Source organism: Eptatretus burgeri, chromosome 11 (genome assembly GCF_056783735.1).
Source record: "Eptatretus burgeri isolate ZD-2024b chromosome 11, Ebu_testis_v1, whole genome shotgun sequence".
Taxonomy (NCBI): domain Eukaryota; kingdom Metazoa; phylum Chordata; class Myxini; order Myxiniformes; family Myxinidae; genus Eptatretus; species Eptatretus burgeri.
Window position 1 is genome coordinate 1,710,848 of NC_140971.1, and position 19,588 is coordinate 1,730,435.

General features: G+C 44.2%; 2 protein-coding genes across 6 annotated transcripts in view; one reads left to right on the top strand and one right to left on the bottom strand.

The window, feature by feature from the left end:
- Positions 1-18,598, top strand: part of LOC147016283 (uncharacterized) — a 60,395-nt gene extending 41,797 nt beyond the window's left edge. For 4 of the 5 annotated variants that reach the window (XM_085844867.1, XM_085844871.1, XM_085844870.1 and 1 more), the window contains exons 16-18: positions 10,153-10,659; positions 16,267-16,527; positions 17,244-18,598. In XM_085844867.1, the coding sequence (XP_085700993.1) occupies positions 10,153-10,659; positions 16,267-16,527; positions 17,244-17,537 (1,062 nt within the window). In that variant the 3' untranslated portion in view covers positions 17,538-18,598. The remainder of the gene's footprint in view (positions 1-10,152; positions 10,660-16,266; positions 16,528-17,243) is intronic. The other variant, XM_085844872.1, reaches the window with a different exon arrangement.
- LOC147016284 (polypyrimidine tract-binding protein 1-like) overlaps positions 18,225-19,588 on the bottom strand; it is a 45,135-nt gene continuing 43,771 nt past the window's right edge. The window contains exon 16 of the mRNA XM_085844873.1: positions 18,225-19,298. Coding sequence (XP_085700999.1) covers positions 19,166-19,298 — 133 coding nt within the window. The 3' untranslated portion in view covers positions 18,225-19,165. The remainder of the gene's footprint in view (positions 19,299-19,588) is intronic.

A 19,588-nucleotide genomic window follows, 5' to 3' on the forward strand; every position in this document is an offset into this window, starting at 1 on the left:
ATTGGTCCACAGGACATTCTCCCAGAAGGATTTGGGCCTGTTCAGGTGTTTTTTGGCAAACTCCAGTTGGGCTTTCTTGTGTCTCTCGCTCTCAGCAGTCAGGTCCTCCTGGGCCTCCTACCATAGAACTCCCTTTCATTGAGTTGGCGACGGATGGTGCGAGTTGAAACTGTCATACTTTGTGTCTGAAGGTCAGCTTGAATCTGTTCGGCAGTTGATCGAGGTGTTTTCTCCACCATTCGAACAATCCTTCGCTGCAATCTTCGATCAAGTTTTCTCTTGTGGCCACGTCCAGAGATGTTGGCTACAGTGCCACGGGCCTTAAACTTCCTGATAACATTGCGTGGAACATCAAGGTCTCTGGAGATGGACTAGTAGCCTTGAGCTTTGTGGAAAAAATGAAGAAAAAAAAACAACATGAAAACGCTTTTTTGTATAAATGACCAAAACTGCAACAAGTTGAATCATTCAGAAAAAGTGATTTTTCTGAGAATTTTCCCTGTTTGTCATGAGGCTGTATCTGCTTCAAATATTGATACAGATGTATGAAATGAGTCATGACAACAGGGTGTAGTGCTATCTTACAATGAAAGAAATACCATGATCATGCACTGATCAGTGTGGATGTTACAAAGGATGCATTTAGGTACTTGAACACTGCGAGTGATCAAATTGTTTGTATAACCACTAATTCTGTCGATTTTGACGAGGCTTCATTTTCCACATCAATAGACCGAGAGATTTGAAATTGCACACAGTGACACACTCACCTTTTTGACTTCACATGAATGGAACGCCAATATCACACTTGGACTAATTTGGACTCGTTGACTACAGTAATTTGCTTATTCTTCATTAAAAGAAAGAAAACCATTATCACCTTCTTTGATACTGTGCGCACAGGTACGGAAATGGTACGGTGGTACTGCTAACTGTACATCACATTCCACAAATCGGTCTTTGCAAACAGTCGCCTTCATAAAATGACGAAGGCAGGACAATCAGCTTGATTGTCTTCATAAAATGACTAATTAAGCCAGGACAATCGGCTAGTTTGGCGTAAATTGGTCATCTGGCAAATGAAAACAATTGGACATGCACACATTGGTACGACACCAATTCAAATGGTATCTCATAATAACTATCGCTCCCCAAGGCCATCTCGGACAATGCGGACCGTATCAGCGTTGGTCTACCCACCTGATATGTGTGCTTCATCGGCTTGGTGGGTTGGTCGGGTGGATAAATAATTTGAAAGTTTTGACGCAAATGTCAGTGTCACTCACTTCAGCAGCACCACTCTCAGACTCTGGACTGTCAGACGTTTCAGATAGGAGTTCACTGGCCAGTGTTGTTGCTGTGAGTGTCAGTGAACACCAGCAGTGACATATTCCATCCAGCAAGGTGGTTGATGAAAAATCAATGAGGTTGGAAATTGCTACATCAGCAAAAAATTCATACGATCACTCCTGGCAAGAACAAAATACAAAATCACATGACAGTTCATTACATTCAAGAGTCAATGTTGGCCATTTTCCATTTGGTAACCAGGAGAAATCTGCACACTGATTTCAAATCAACTTGGTGATCATATGCATAACTTCCACCTTCGCGGCAGCCTGGTGTTGGCTTCGTGGTTAGGGTGGCGGCTTGGGATCCGAGGGTCCTGATTTCAAGCCCCGTTGGCCGCTGAATTAATACACCAGGGGGTTGGTTGACTCAGCCTGTCATCCTTTTGAGGTCGGCGAAATGAGTACCAGTGTGTACTGGTAGAGGGGCACTGCATTAGCGAGAGTCACGCTTCCAAGAAATGATAGCTACCCCAGCAGCTAAGTTGCCATACGCAAGAAGAAGAAGAATAAGAAGAAGCTTCGCAGCATCGTACATTGACTTGAGCAATCAGTCTCGGTCTAGATTCACCTCATACTTGATAATACAACTCCATGATGTCCCCCACCCCCCCCCCCCATTTCAGTGAATATATCAACAAGTTTCATCAGACAGAAAACTTCTTGGTTGTTCATGATTCTTGCCTGGTTCGCATGTTGCCAGAACGCGCTGTAAGCCAGCTCCAGCAATGCCAACCCTCCCGATTTCATCGGGAGGCTTCCGAAAATTCACCCAAACTCCCGCCCTTACGATCACTATCCTTATCCTCCCGAAATTTTGATATTTTTGCACTGTTCACTAATCAGAATGTACTGGTATGAGAATTGAATGAAAAGCATCGTCTGCTACGTATAGCATGTGGTAACTCCATAACGTTCGCTGCTACCAAATTGTACGTAAAAAATTGCAAATTCAAATGAGGAGCAGCGAAACATTGGGTCTGGATCTCGCTTATGCGATCATGCACTGAGATTTAGTGCATGCGGTATGTGTGCAATACAGTGCATGCGGTATGTATGCACAGTGTATATGCATGCGATACGCTCACTGCATGCAGCTGGGCCCCGTACCAGCCCGGCGGTCGCGACCACCGTGCGGTGTTTAACAGCCGCTACAGTTCTACGAGTCGCGCTGCAGCTGTGGAACATCGACTTCGAAGTTACCGATGCTTCAAGCCCTCGATGTTGATTACGAAATGGCAGAAAAGAAGCTTACGAAGACCAAGAAATGGTCTCAGAAGTACAAGACCGAATACAGTCTCCAATACCCGTGTATTCGAAAGTCTGAAAGAGGAATTCATCATGCGTATTGTACAGTATGCAGCGTTGATATTTCAGTTGAGCACGGAGGTCGCGATGATATTCGGAAGTACGTTGGAAGCAAACGGCACACAGACATTGCAAAGGAGAGATCTTCGAGCACGAGTACCGGTACACTTCTGAATTATTTCACCAAACAAGGGACAAGCGAGGAAGAGGATGTTACCTGAGCGGAACTTCTCTTTAGTGGATTTATTGTGGGACATAACTTGCCCATATCAGTCTCAGATCATGCTGGACCTCAATTTCAAAAGATGTTTCCAGATTCAAAAGTTGCTTCAAAGTATGGATGTGCAAGAACAAAAACTTGCAAGATGTGCAAGATGTGCAAGAACAAAAAAAAAAAAAAAAAAAAAAAAAGAACAAAAAGCAAGAAAAAAAAAAAAAAAAAAAAAAAAAAAAAAAAGAACAAGAAAAAAGAACACTGGTCAACAATTTTTTACTTTCTGAATGTTGTCTAGATTTCTACAAGTGAATTAGGGTATTCTGGCACTGCTGAATCAGGAAATGGCATCCGTTTCTCTCCATCAGGTCAGGTTTTTGTGCTAAGTTGATTTGAAAAAATCAGATCTTGTGACAAAATCAATTACATTTTTGTGGCATTATCAGCTGATTTTTGTCAACACATATCATCCTAAACATGTTTTTAAGAAAAAAAAATGTTTTGCCAACAACATTTATTGATTACATGATAGAAACATCGATTATTGTCATCTGAATGGTGGGCATTGACAAAGGTAAGTACAAGTAAATTGCATGTTGCGTCACCACTGTTCAAACTTCAGGGCTTGAACTTCCATTTCTTCGAACTCCTGGAATGTTCAGCGGCAGGGAGGTCTCTCTTCAGATTCCAACAGTAGTCAGCCATCATGACTGCGTCCCAGCGACCCTGATACCTGGTCTCCATCTCCTTCATGTCCTGATGGAATCTCTCCCCCTGCTCGTCAACTCATTGAACCCAGGTTCTCAGGAAACCGGTTCATATGTGAAAATAGGTAGTGCATCTTGATGCTCATGTTGCAGCCCAGGTTTCTGAAAGCAGTCAGCATGTTGTTGACAAGTTCTGCGTAGTTTCTGGCCTTATTGTTGCCAAGAAAGTTCTTCACTACCAAAACAAATGTCTTCCACGCTTCCAGTTCCACTTCGTTCATTGAGTTTTTGAACTCTGGATCTCTGATGAGCTGACGGATCTGAGAACCATCAAAGATGCCAACTTTCAACTTCTCCATGGTCAATCCTGGAAAAGCCTGGCACAAGTAAGTGAAGCAGTCACCATCTTTGTCCAGAGCCTTGGTGAACTGCTTGATTAAGCCGAGCTTGATGTGCAGCGGTGGGAAGAGTATTCTGTCTCTGTCCACCAGAGGGTCGTTGATGACGTTCCTTTCTTTGCATGGCACCAATTCCTCCCGCACAGGCCAGTCCTTCTTCGTGTAATGCTGAGCACGGTCCCTACTATCCCACATGCACAGAAAACATGGGTACTTGGTGAAGCCAGACTGTTGTCCCAACAAAAAGTTCACCATCTTCAGGTCAACACAAATAAACCACTTATGCTGATCATAACCAATTTTCTCCAGCACGTACTTCACCGCTTCATACTTCTCCTTCAGTGTAGTCGAGTGAGCGATGGGTACAGAGGCAAACTGGTTGCCGTTGTGTAGCAGAACACATTTCAGTGATCGCTTGCTGCTGTCAATGAACAGTCTCCAATCTTTGGGTTCGTACTGTGGCACTCCAAGCTTGAGCAGAAGCGCATGTCATAAATTGGCGCATGTAGGTATTGTACATTCTTCAGAGTTCGTTATTTCAAGAAATACAACTTTTTTGTATCACATTATTACAAAATCTGCCCCATTAACTTTAGTTTTGATCCACGAACTTTATGCTTTGCCTCACCAATTTTTGGAAGATTTTGAGGTTTTATGACTTCAAACTGATCCCTTTTCGACATAATCACCCAGAACTATCGTACCTGAATACTTCTTGTCATTAAAATAATTATTTCCAATTAAAACAATTATTTGACATGACATTTTACCCCCACCAACTTCTTCTAAAATGCTCCACACATGCGTACATGTGAACAAAAATGTAAAAAACGACATGTGGCCATATCTCAAAAACTTGACCTGATTGAACAAAACTAATGTGAGTTTTGGATTCAGCGCATCAGATTCGTCCTAAATCAGCTTTAAAAATGCAGACAACAAATTTGTTGTTGACCAGTGTAATTGGTGAGTTGTCAAATGTTACTGCTTCATCTATTGCCGATATTGCTAGACTAGCTCCATTTAGCCTAGCTACAGACGGTAGCAATGACAGTGGTGAGGCCCAGCTATATCCTGTCCTGATTTCGTACTATGACAACAGTGCTGGGATTGTGAAGCAAGGTTTGCTAAGTTTGCCTGCGTGCAAACAAGATTCCACTGGAGAAAACATTTTCAAACTGCTTGATCATGAGTTCAGTGACAGGAAAATTCCGTGGGGAAATTGTGTTTCCTTTTGTGCTGATAATGCCTCTGTCATGGTGGGCAAGCACAAAGGAGTCGCTGCTTATATCCACAAACAAAATCCAGAGTGCTACATCATGGGATGCCCTTGCCATATGATGCACAATACGGCCAAGAAGGAGGCTCAGGCCTTACCCATTGAATTAGATGACTTTCTCATCGATATTTACTACTACTTGGACAAAAGTAGTAAACGCGTCAAAGGAGTGAAAGCACTGCAAGAACTCTGTGATGCCCCGACACACAAGATTCTGAAGCATGTCGCAACAAGGTGGCTGTCCCTTGGTCAGTGCCTAGACAGGCTGATTGAACAGTGGGAGCCACTTCGCCTCTTCTTCAAAGAAGAAGTACGAAGAAAAATGCAACCAACTGTAGCCAAGACTCTAACAACGAGCAAGAAGGACGGCACTGTATCTACTGCCAGTACTGGCACTGCAGGATCAAGCACTCGTGGAGCAGCATTCACCACTACCACTGCAGTATCTGCTGCGAAGAAGACAGCAGGGACAGCACCAAAACCAATGCTGAGAGCAGGCAGCATCACCGGCCCTTCATCACGTTCATCTACAAAGTAGATTCCTTCAGAGTCGAGAAAGACTGTGATAGTCCCATCTACAGGCAAAGAAGGACCCAAGTTAAGTTCTGCTTTTGCCAAATCACTTGATAGAAGCTCAGCAAAACCTTCGAATCAGAGGTCTTCTTCCTTGGCTGCACCTACCTCAAGCTCTCTCCTCAAACGTAAAATTGGATCTGGTACTACGAGTCTGACCTCTTCTGCTGGCAGTAAACGCAAGTGTGATCGCCCTGCGGCTAAGTGTACTACGAGTTCTACAACTAAAAGCGCATCTTCCTCAAACACTGTGCAGGAATCTAGAGAAAAACGTGTCAACAGGATGTTCTTGTCTCCACAAACAAAACTCTATTGTTTCTTCCTTCGATATGCTAACAAGCTTTTTGAGAAGGGGAATCTTCTGCTCCAAAGAGACGAACCCTGTATTCATCTCCTGCACGGAGAATTGAATGGTCTTCTGAAAGATATCTTCGTGTGGTTTTTGAAACCATCGGTGTCATCGGTTGCTCTGGTAAATGTACCCTTCTCTGACAGAAATCATCAGAAGAATGATGAGGACCTCATGATTGGGAACGATGCCAAACTGTATATAAGGGAACAAAGGAGTCTCAAGAAATCCACCTTCACTCTGAGTGAGTCAGACATCCAAGGTTTCTTCAGTGCAGTTCGCTCATATTATGTGAAAGCCTGCAATTACATCTTCAAAACCTGGCCGCTAGATGATGAATTAGCCAAGCATGCTCAGGTGCTGGATGTTAAGCTACACCAAGAAGTGGGGTTTGACTGTGTGGAGTTTTTCATCAAGAAATTCCCCTGTCTGTTCAGTGGCGGTGATAGTGACATAGACAGTCTTGAGAGTGAATTCGCTCACTACCAGGCAGACGCCTCCATAGCTGCAATTGCTACTGAGACAGTGAGAGTGGATGAGCAGTGGCATCGGATTTCACAGCTCACAGATCCCTGCACTGGTGCCAAGAAGTATCCTAATTTGAGCAAAGTGATGAAGGGAATCTTGGTCATTCCTCATTCGAACGCATCATGTGAGCGGGCACTCAGTCTTGTACGGAAGAATCATACTGAATTTCGTCCCAATTTGAGTGTCAAAACCCTGGAAGCTCTCTTAATTGAAAAACTAGCTCATAGCACCCCTTGCTACCAGAGAGAATACAGCAAAGACATAATCAGAAGGGCTAAAAGAGCCACACAGCTGTCACTCAGCAAAGCTGCCATGGAAAAAGCAAGCAGCAGTAGTACCAGCCAGTAAGGGAAGAAAAATATTGCTTCTTTTGTGCTTTTTGTTAATCTTTGATTGTCCCCTAACTTACTAATATTAACATACATGTAACATTAAAAAGTGCACAATTTTCCCCTTTTTTTGTTCAAAAAGTGGGAATTCTTAACATGTTAAATGCTCCAAAATAGGGCTCAGAGGGCACTAGAGAGCATCTAGAACCCCAGAGCTTCCAGGGCCCTAAGGCGGGCCCTGGACCCCGCCGCAAGGGTCGAGCGCTCCGCGCTCGAGATGTGCGCTTCGCGCACATTATTTGGTGTCGGTTGAAAATCCTCCCTAATTCTGATTTCCAAAAGTTGGCATCTCTGCAGCTCATTCAAGGTGCTGTGGAGAATCGAGAAACGATTGATGTCATGTTGAATCGTACTCTCAGGGTCAGCAACTCGAATCGTGCTAAAATCTCTTGATGCAGCTTCACATATTAAATATGCATCCAGAGAATTCAACTCTTCAAAGGAAATCGTGTCATTTGAAAACGAACTTTTCACACGGAGATGGACTCGCTGAACTCTTCTTTCTCTCCTTGTTCAGAAATCTTGTATATTGGACAAAACACAATGTATGAAAACATACTTCCGCGGCCACACAATCAGACCTGGTATGGACCAACATGCTTTCATCCTTCTTCATTTCAGCAGCCTCAATTAGACGGCCTGGAATATAATACGAGACATGTACCTGGCAGGACAACTCGTTATTCTCAGCGCAAACTACCGATAATGAATGGATGAAACTGTCAGTTTTTCATCTCCATTTTAAACTCATGCTTTACCTGCTGTGACTGTTTCAGCTCAAACTAACAAGTCACACTGTGGTCCACAGCATAAACTGTTGTACCACGATTCTTTTTTTTCAAACAATGGAAATATTCAGGAGGATATGACATCGCAGATTTTGACCGCACTTTTCTTTTTTGGTGATGGTGCAGCAGCAAAGTGAATGGGGTTTACGGACAGATGCATCGGTCACGGCAGATATCTCTGCGGCTCACTCCAGGGATTCCCCGCATCGTTTGACTCGCAAGCAGTCGCTTTTTGTTGGTCAACCGAATGTAACATGTAGGATGATGACCGGCGCCCGGTGAAATTCTGGAGAAGTCGATGCCAGCATGATTACGATACTGTGATCGGGCGATGCCACCACTTCCCTCGTCTAAATCTATCCATTTCCCAAAGCAGTCACAAGACTTATTCCATGTAACCTCAAAGAATGGACACGCATTCTGTGTTTTTACAGAAGCTCGATGCAAAACACAGAATGAGGGCGACTTCCCAATGGATTTTGCGTCGGACATGACTCGCCTCATGCCAACATTGCAGTGCAGTACAAGTAGTGAATGTGTTTACAAAAATACGGCTCCTGATTGGCTTTAAGTGCTATTGCTTCACCGGCTGGTCTACTTGATCCGCTCCTCACAGCCGCCTGACTCACTTACACCGAGAGAAATGAGTGCTTGAAACTCCTCCCCAATACTAATCCTTGGGCTTTGTTCATGCAGAGAACTTTACACATCCATCGATCCGTTGGGTCCATTCTCTGTGCTGAGTGTTGGTGCTTCCTAAGCAGTCTCCTTACCTATTGGGCACAATCCTGGACGGGTCGCCACTCCGACACAGGATACCAGCAAGCTGGCACTCATTTTACCGACCTCGGAAGGATGACAGGCAGTCTCAACCCCAAAAAAAGACAGAAAAAAATGCGACTTGTGGTTCAAAATGTACATTTTGACATTTTAGTCGTTTAGATCGTTAAACTATTTAATTCTGTGTGCACAACTATTATTGAAGTACATCTTCATGAACATACAGTAGCTTTATAGCATGATGTATATGGGAGAGGAAGGGGGACATCGCAAAATGTTCACTCGATCAAATGTTACTTAAGCAAACAATAAATGTGTTAAACCACTCATTTTGAAAGCTCACTGAATTGCAATCCATCAACGAAGAAATGGATGTCAGTGTTAGAATTGTGGAAACGTTCATTAATCCGGAAACGATGAAGTAAGATTTGTGCATTGTGATTACCGAAGGACCGTCCATCTTATCGGTAGGACTCAGGTGGTTGTTCCACACACAGATCGTGGAACATCATCAGAGGGAAGGAAATTATTTCTTGAAGATGACAGTAACGCACGATTAGTCGGGTCGATTATTTCGCACCAGAATCAGTCGTTCTTGGTCCCCACTGGTGAAACGTCTCGAAGTTCAGCCATCACCCACATCACCCACCAAATTTATCGTAATTTTTTTTTTGTGCCTTCCTTTAATAACCGGAAGATTACTCAACGTGGGGAAAGCTATGGATGAAGATTACGACGATGACTTGTAATTCAATGAGGTAAGAATGGATGGATAAATACTCGACGGCTTATGACGTGACCTTCCCTCTTGATAAAGCTTGCCCTCACATAGCAAATAAGATTGCAAATACTCTACCAGAGATGGCTTTCTAATCTCGCAATGAGAGATGTGTCACTGTCATTAGTGTGGTGTCAAGTTCACCGATAATGATCCAGGAGGGAGGTTCTCTTTCTGGACCCAAGAATGGCTCGCAATGGAAACATTGCCAAACCTTCTCTTTTCGATTCGTATCAATCACAGCGGTTGCTGTCGGGCAACCCTCTCGCTCGCAGCGGCGGTTGGTGTCGGGCAACCCTCTCGCTCACAGCGGCGGTTGGTGTCGGGCAACCCTCTCGATCGCAGCGGCGGTTGGTGTTGGGCAACTCCCTCGCTCACAGTGGCTGAACATTTGTTGAGGAAAATAGTTTAATTTTTTTAAACTTTTCTTTCCAAGAATAAATTATCTGTTACTCTTGAAATGCCCACTTATTTTGTTTGTTTATTTTTGTGCAGATATAAGAATAAATGTTTATTTATTTTGTGACTAACTCATTTCATGGTGGCAGGTAAAATTTGTTTAAAAGTAGCAGTTCATATTGTTTCAAGAATTATCTGCGCAAGTTTGAGAATGTTTGATTGCATGAATTCTAATTCTAGTCATGCTTCCCTCAACTCTATCCCCCTGGTTTTTTTATTTTTTATTTTTTTTCCTCCCCATATTTACCCCCAGTCTGAGGCTCCACCAACCCCTATCCCTTATGCACATACCCCTCCCCTGCAGCCTCTTCCCACTTTCCCGACGAAGCCTTCTCATTCACGCTGTCCATACCAACTTCCCGCCAATCAACAGCAAGCTCGCACTGCCGCTCGCCCACCGGCTCCGTCACCTAATCAGATTGCTCCACAAAAAGCTGCTTATCACCCTCCCAAAGCGTGTCACCAAGCGGCCTGCCAGGGCTCGTACTGCCCCAGCCTCTCGGACTTCGAAGCTTATGGGACCGGAGGCGCGCTCGCTCCAACGTTGTCCTCAAACTTAACTCTGGCTCCTCGCCCGGACTTCCCTACCTTCAACCAGGCCACGGGAAGTTTTAGTTTGGCGTGCCTCCAACAGCTGACCAACGGATTGATGGAAACGCAAAGATTTGCAGCCAGTGGAGGTGCTACGTCTGCTGGTTTTGGGGGCTTAGGAGGTCCAGCCAGCAGACTCGGACAAGGGGGAGCACAACCTGGGCGACAGGTAAGACTAGTTTCATCAATATTTTGATTGATTTCTGTTCACAGGAGTTGGTGAAGAAAGTTTGAGAGATGTTTGTTTTTATCTTGCGTTCATTTTGTAAAATCGATTTTTTTTTTATTGACAACCTCAAGTCAGTAGGTTTGATTATATAACGGGAAACGAGTGCTGTATAAAATGTATTTGGCATTGTCCAAAAAGAGGGAACTTGAGTGCCTTTGAAGACCACAAAAGTGAACATTGCACCAGTGTTGATGATGATTAAGGGATTGTTCTGGTAGATGGTGCACAACCACACCTGAGCAATGGTGCAAACTATGAGTGGCACACTGGAAACAAGACAGGTAAAGCTATGGTGACGTCTTGCTGCAAATTTCATACAAGTTCTCCAGACCAAAATGATTGAGAAACTGTGCTTTACCTTCATAGTTACATCTTGCTTAGCGTTGAGGATGCGTTCCTGCAAAAGTGCACCAGTTGAAAATGCATTAAAATGGGTCATCATATCTGTTTTCTGGAGAAGCATTCCCAACAGCAAGATGTTTTATATATTTATATATATGTATATAAGCCTGGTGTGTTGGCGCAGTGGTTAGGGCAGCGGCTTTGGATCCAAAAGGTCCTGAGTTCAAGCTCCGTTGAGCCACTGAATTAATACACCAGGGGGTTGACTCTGCCTGTCATCCTTCCGAGGTCGGCGAAATGAGTACCATTGTACTGGGCCGGTGTATACTCCGGTTAAAATAGGTGAACCATATCCCTGTGTCGTAAGAGGCGACCAGGGTTGCGTCAGGAAGGGCATCCGGCATAAAACGTGCCAAATCACAATGCAGATCATAACGGATGATCCGCTGTGGCGACCCTGAACGGGAGCAGCCGAAAGAAGAAGTAGAAGAAGAAATATATATATATATATATATATATATATATATATATATATATATATATAATCAGCAAATACAACCCGTTGCTTTGCTGACGGGAGGGGGGGGGTAATAAGGAAGGAGGTTGCGAGGGGAGAGAGAGGAGGCAGGAGGGAGGGGAAGCGAAGAAGGGAGAAGAGTGAGGAAAGGGGGGGAGACCTATGCCTCACCAAACATTGCTATACCAACCGTGGGAGGGAGGGATGTGAGGTGGGGGGTGAGTGAGAGAGAGAAATGAAAAGGAAAAAAAAGAGGACGAGAAGGTGAGGGGTGGAGGTGGAGTTGGTAAAGAGAATGATATTGTGGAATTTCGCCCGCCCGGCATGCAGGCGACCGCCTTTAGCTCAATTGCGGCCGTGCGCGCCCACCGAACGAGCAATCAAGTCGCCGCTTTCGGATCAACGTCGAAACCCAGCTACGGCGGTTGTTAACCACACCATAAACCAGCCAACTCTTCTGTCCGCACGCTACAGGGTCGATCGCTGAATTGTCGATGTACCTAATTATTCGTGCAGACAGAAATGCCGGGAGTTTTCACCTCAACGGCGCCTGCACGAAAACAAGCCGCTTTAAGCAGCTCGTTCCGTTTGCGATTGCTGAGCGGTTTTAAATTGCCAAGCCCCGTCGAACCAGATGTACGTTTTATCGGCTATTAATCAGCCAGCTAATGATTCCGAACGCAATTATGGCAGTCAATGGAGGAAGGGACGCAACGAGCAGGTGACATTCAAAAATGGGGAACATTTATTTGCACACGTAAGCAATGCAATGAATGGGGGAAGGGGACAAGACATGAGTAAAAACCTACACCCGATATCTATTTATTATGTACATGCACTTAATCAGTTCTACTTGGTGGACAAGGCGCCACAGACTTCCATGCAAAAACCCCAGAAAGTAAGATAGAACTGGGCTCGTAAGCCTTTAATGTTCCTTGGAGCTGGGATGACCGAAGGAGCTCCGCGAGGCCGGGCAGGTTACCTTTATCGCCCTTGAGGCGACTCGATGGGTCTTTTGGTCGGCGACTCTCCGTATGTCTCGTCGTCAACGCGGCAGCTGTTGTAACGGCGGTTTGGTTGGTCCAGGGCCAAGCAGCGCGGCCTGGTCGATTGGGCCTGGCTGACGATGCTTCAGAGGAGCGAACGAGCCTTGCTCTTTTAGAGTTTATGCTCTTTAAGAGCCCACTCACTCCTCAGCGTCGCTCGACGGACTCGAGGCCCGATCGCTCGGACCGTTACGTAGCTTGCTGGCGACTTCTCCCGACTCCAACTCGACTGCCTCCACCGACCAACAACGCTTCCAACAACGCTCTCAGCGTTGAAACACGCCGTTTTATAGCCCCAAGGGGAGGGGTCGCTCTGGGCTTCATCGTCCAAAATCAGCGCCCTCCCTTTTTTCACCTTTGACCTTTCACCCCCGGCTGGCTCCGCCCCTTTCATCGTTCTGATCCGATCTTGCCGTCAAACGCGGCCGTGTTTGAAATCACTTTGCCGCTGTCGAGGATTCCATCGTGTTTGTTTGTGGAGATGTTTGTTGAGGATGTTGTTTGTTGAGGATGTTGGTGAAAAGATGGCGGTTGTGGAGAAGGTGGTGAGGAGATGTTGGTGCTGGTGAGATGTTGGTGGTTGTGGAGAAGGTGGTGAGGAGATGATTGTTTAAAATAAAGATAGAAAAGAATAACACTACCTCAAGAGTCACAGCCCGACACACGAATAATAAATCCCGTTATACATCGGTGGGGAAATCGAACCTGGACACACACTTATCGACAGAACTGATCTTCAGGGAACCTGAATGGTGTTCTGTGAATTTCCACAACCGTAACAATGTTATGCTTCATGACTGAATGAACACACACACACACACACACAAAACTCATGTCAGAGCAGCTGTACACACAACGACACAACAGAGTTTGTGTAATTCGCTGTCACATCTGCAAAAACTTTGATGTCCCAGTTCCAGAAAATTTGTGAGAACATGAACCAAAAGTATTCACTGAAAACAATGGAAGTACCTACCACTCACATACGAACTAATGATCCCATCGAGCGTGAACATCGAAAACAAAGTATTGCGACCAGATATCATACTTGGGTACAAAAAATAACAGAAGACTGCTTATTGAGGTGTTAACAGCAGTGATTTTGGACTAAACAATGCAGAAATCAAGAAAATGACCAAACACCAAGACCTTAAGAATGAAGTGAGAAGATCGTGGAAGCTGAAGAATGGCAAAGTTTTACCAGTGATAGCTGGACCTCACAGAGATATTAAACATAGGGGGAGCAGTATCCCTGGGCACTCACCTGGTCGTGGCTGGATAAGATAATCGGGCAACCACTGGTAGGCATGGATGACCCACAAAATATATAATGGAGAAGAAAGTAAATACCTCTGGATTTTTTTTAATGAAATGAACAAACCATGGTTCATCACGGGTGACAAAGGTTGTGGTCAAGTTTCATCAAAATGGTTTTTGTGGCTTCAGAAAAGAAAGCAAATACATCCCCCCCCCCCCCAGACGCCAATTTTTTACATTGTGAACAAAGTTTACTTCATGGGTGAGATGGTGGTCAAGTTTCATTGGAATTGTATGTGTAGTTTTGTAGAAGAAAGCAAATACATATTTTGGGGGGCAACCCCCCTTAAATCCCCTTTGAGCAGATTTTTCTAATGACATGAACACACCTTGGTTCATCATGGGTGATGAAGGTGATGGTGAAGTTATCAGAATTGTGTGTATCGTTTGAGAAGAAAGCAAATACCTTTGGTTCGGCAACCCACCCCCCCCCCCTCTTCGTATACCCCTCCAGACCCCGTTTTGTTTTTAATGTCATCACCGGTGATGAAGTTTGTGGTAAAATAACATTGAAATCATATGTGGAGTTTCTGAGAAGAAGATGCAAGTATTTGTGGACGGACGGACGGACAATGAGCCACATAAGCTCCCCAGAACGACTTTACAGGTGAGCTAAAAACCATCCCTAGGAATATTATAACAAACTAACTGCATTTGGAAGCTGTCCGGGGCTCAGCGACGATCCTGAAGAGAGCTCTCGACAAAAAACTTCACAGCTTGGTCCATGAATCGTGACACCTTACCGAAATGAAGGTGGACACTTTGAGCGCACCCTGCGAGGACTCAATTCCACATTCTGAAACCCACATATATGTAGATACCACACACACACACACACGCTTGGGCAATATCGGCAATTTTTCGGGATTCGGCAGGTTGGAGTCAGTTTGATTTCCGACTACAGTACATACTGTGCACAACCCAGAAAGCATGAATCGCTCACTGAAAAACAATGTTACATTTATATACACGTTGATTTTTTTTTTACAAACATTGATCTTTTTAAACAGCTGTGTGTGATGGGTGGAAAAAACATTGACTCGGTAATTGAGAAAACACGTTTATCCTGCAAACGGCTTGGAAAGATATTTTTCTTTGAAACTCACAAAGGGAAACGTATCGCCTTTGCAAAGCAAATCCGATAACCAAATGCTTTAGAAACATGCGCGAGGACAAAGGAAAACCTGAAATAACCTCTATAAGATACGGTATGAAATTTTGCCACGACGGTACCCGTAATAGGCATGGCATGTCCATACAGATCTAAATCTACCAATATGTACCACGTCCGTGTGTGCTGTATACGTACCTCTACCTTCAGCCTGGTGTTGAGGGTGGTGGCTTGGGATCCTCGGGTCGAGTTCAAGCCCTATTGGCCGCTGAATTAATTCACCAGGGGGTTGACTCAGTCTGTCATCCTTCTGAGGTCGGCGAAATGAGTCAGTGTGTCCTGGTAGAGGGGCACTGCATCAGCGACAGTCATGCTTCCAAGAAATGAGAGCTACCCCAGCAGCTAAGCTGCCATACACAAGAAGACCTCTACCTTGTAGTAACTGTCAACTACATCCTGATCAGGACACAAACTGCACTGTATAGCTCGGTAAGTGGCTTAAGCACTCAAGCACTCCAACAGAACGCCAGGCTTGGCAAGCGATTACCATTTTCCCACGATACAACTATGCACCCGGAAACGGCCACGCAATGTCCGAATTGGACAAAATCAACACTTTTTGGACGAGTCGGAACTGCTGACACTTTCAAATCTGGAGCTTACATCCAGGCCAAAAACCATGGTGGCTTCAGACCCCAGCAAGGTTACCCAGGAAATGCCTTAAGGCCCCAGACAGCAAAGTGGTCGAGGATCACCTGATGAAGGATATAATTAAATAAGGCCGTTAATTATCTTCAAAAGGGGCGTTTTAATTAACCCAAACACCCAATTTTCACTCTTACACTTCCTTGGAGTTTTCTTAGTGCGCATGCAAAAAGTGCATGCTGCTAGGTTTGATAGTTTTTGAGTTATGGAGGAGACACATTGCCTTTTATTAGTCGAGATGTATTAAGTCACAAAATAAGAACTGCATTGTGTTGAACCATACACACATCTAAAATTATCCAATGTTTAATTTGAGTGCTGGCACTGTGACCAAATTTTTGCACTGTTGGTCTCCTGGGGTAAAGCATCATATGAGTGACCGAAGTGGGGGGGGGGGGATGTGACATGATGAAACAATGTGGGGGAGGGAGGGAAGTGCTCAGTGAAATGCATGCATTGCCTATGGATGGATGTACGTCAGCAGACATCAGTCTGTCTCCCTTTGTTAGATTTCTTCATCACGGCAACTTCACCATGCTCTCAGTACCCGTCAGCAACAGCAGCAACAACCGCAACAGCAGCTTTCCGCTCTTCAATCTCAACCCCAGCACCAACTCACAGCCCTCCAAGGTGCACTCTCTCAAACCCCCGCTCGATGCCTTCCGGGACCTCCCTGCTTCCCTGGATTCTCACCTGGAGGCTTCTCCGGGGCCCGTGCCGCTGCCGGGGCCGGTGGCTTTCCCCGCTCAGCCTGTAATCTTGCACCCCAGGTAAATGTGCATGAGAGACAAAGGAAGAAACCGGTTTAGAAGGACCCAAACAAGGAATGCCAATGTGGGAAGCTGTGAATGATAAGGAAAATGTGTAATATACAAAGTTGGGTAGAGATAGGGGTGATGAGGGCTCAATAATGCTGCTATCTTTGTGCACAATCAATAGTCTCTACATGGTCTGCAAATATAGATTTATCTGTTTACCCACCCACAACTCTCACTGTTTTGTCACCCCACCGCCTGTTTGCCTATCCACCACCCCCACCTGTTTTCCTATCCACCACCCTGTTTGGTTTCCCTTTTCCTGACCCCCTTTTTCCCCGTTTTTTTCTCCCCCCCCTTCAATTTGGTCATACGTTGTTGGGCATCTGACTGCACTCAATTTGTTCTTGCTCGAGTTGGTCAATTTCTAATTTTTAGAAATTAGAAAAATTGTAAATTTTGTTTGAGATGCGATTCTTCACTCGTGATGAAAAGTCCCTGTGGCGTGATTGGGTGGATAGTGTGGAAACTGTGGCTTGTTGTGAAAAAATAACACCAGGACAAGAAAGATGCGGTTGGGGTGAGTTGGGGATGTTTACATTTGTGTTAAACGATATAAATATTTCCATGAACATGGGTTTTTAAAAGCACATGGCCATTCTCCTACAACTTTTCCACTTTCAATGGAGCATCCTCATAAAAGTGTTCTCACCATTGTATGCACTCTACAGGCTGACCCACAACGATCTCTGCCGATCAATCTCCAGGCCCCGCACTCCCAAGGGCCGCCCCATGCTTATGGACCAATGACAGCAACTGTGAACGGGGCGTATCCAGCTGCTTATTCCCGCCCCTATAGTGCTGCCCAGTATGGAGGACTCCGTCCACAGTTCCAGATGCCAGCGTCTGAGTGGACAGGGCCGACTCAAGCCCCACCACAAACTCGTCAAGCCCAACCCCCATGCCCTGATATGGGTGATGCAACACGGGGTTCCGCAGCTGGGAGAAACTACATGGGTCGGTGAGAAGACTGAGAATATCAGTTTGTAGCTCTCTATGGGTATTACTTTAAACTTTGTCCACTTAGTCATAATTGTATGATATTGTCAAAAAGGACAATGTAAGACTTGGCTTTTACAGAAGAACTTAGTCCATTTGTCCGATGCAGCATTGACTTTATGGAAAGAGGTGATTAATGGTCCTCTTACTGTATAATAATGAACTCCGAAAGTGAAATGTATTCCTGATTGGAATCACAAATGAAACCGTTATTTTTTTTGTTTTTTACCCCTTATTCCATCGTCTTTCCAACAAGATGATTATGTCAACTGAAGGAGGGTTAGACATGAATCGAGTTTTGTGGTGAATCTTTTTACACATTGCCAAGGAAGGAGTCCATCACCATATAACTTTGAAATGGTTAACATATATTCAGATCTTACTGCTCTCCCCTCCCACCTTTATACATACACACATTAGTCCATTTCCCTTATTTAATAAATTAGGAAAAATATCAGAGGATGAACTTGATGATGGAATGCTGTGTGTGGTCTTTGATATTTTCTTACAACTCAGACAAGAACAGTTTTTATGGAAGTAAAAAGGTCCAAGAACAGGTGAAGGACCCAGGTAAGAGTGGGGGTAATAAACGACCACAGAGGTGGGCCACATTGAGCATTTAAAGACAAACATGACAGGAAGACAAAATGATTAAAAAAAAAACTTTTATTCAACCTCAGAGCCAACAATTTGGTTTTCAATCCATTCCAAAGGCACTCAGAAGGTGAACCCAATAAGGCATTGTGGGAAGGACAAGTTCAACATTATGTTGAACCCTCAAATTAAGGCACCCAAAGGTTATAAAAGTAAAACTAGGGTGAAGATAATAAAATTAAAAAAAAACCCAATGTGGTATACGCAACAATAATGACTAATAATAATGGAGTATTGAAATTTAAACGATAACAATCAACTTGAAAACTACAGCACAGGGTGAGGATGTGCAGCAAAAGGCAAAGCTTTGGTCCATTGGGAATGCTGGTTCATTTCAAATCGATGAGTTTTGGAAATGAAAAAAAAAAAACAATCTACTAAACATGAGAATGAGGACGAGTTGGGGGTAAAGTCAAAAGCAATGCAATGATACAGGGGGTGGAATGATATTAAGAATGGTGAAATAGGAAAGTTTAAAATTCAGGTTCTAAACTGGATTTGTAAAAACAGCAAAGAGATCAGGAATTCAAATGTTTCAATTATTCTAGGCAAACTGGAAAACCCATTTTTATACAAACTTGATGGAAAAATCAAATTTAAACTTGGATCAAACATTTTAAACTTTCCCCTCCTTGTCCTGCCACTCTACCCTCATCTTGTGCAATGCTAAAAAAAATATATAAATGATAATAATAAGCAGCAAAAGATCATTCTCCACCGTAGAAAATGGTCGGAATGCAACGAAAAGCAAGGTGTTCCAAAAAAAATAGATTTACAAGATTTCCGAGAAGTGAGTGGAGATGCTCGAATCCCTTTTCCTCATTTCAATTTAAATGGTTTACAAAAGCAAGTGAGAAAAGAGATTAACTGATACTTGGAATGTTTCGAAGTTGGTGTGAATGTGCACGTGGGGTGGTGCATTGCAAATCAACGGCTGATCCTAGATCGAAGACTTTGAAAAGGACACCCTCAAATGGTGATTGTCCCCAAGGTCATGGTTGTGGAGTTCAATCAATGCACTGATGGCTTCTTCCACACTGCCCAGCTGCAGCAAGGCCATCTTACGGTCCCTCCTAGAAACCAGGACGGACGGACGTTCATTCGTTCAAGGGAAATACTGAATGTGGGACTGTATGAAGATCTACAAATGTTTCACCATCATTCGGCAATTACTGCAACAATTAAAACAATGTAAACGAGAGTTCATAGAAAACAATACCCTGCACAGTGTTAAATATATACTTCAATTTCAATAAAATAAGGATTTTAAATGTTGTTAATAAAAAAGAAATGCGGAAGTTTAGTGCTATTAAAGAGGTCAAGCATCACCCTTGTACACTGTAAGACGACGTTAGGTTGCAGT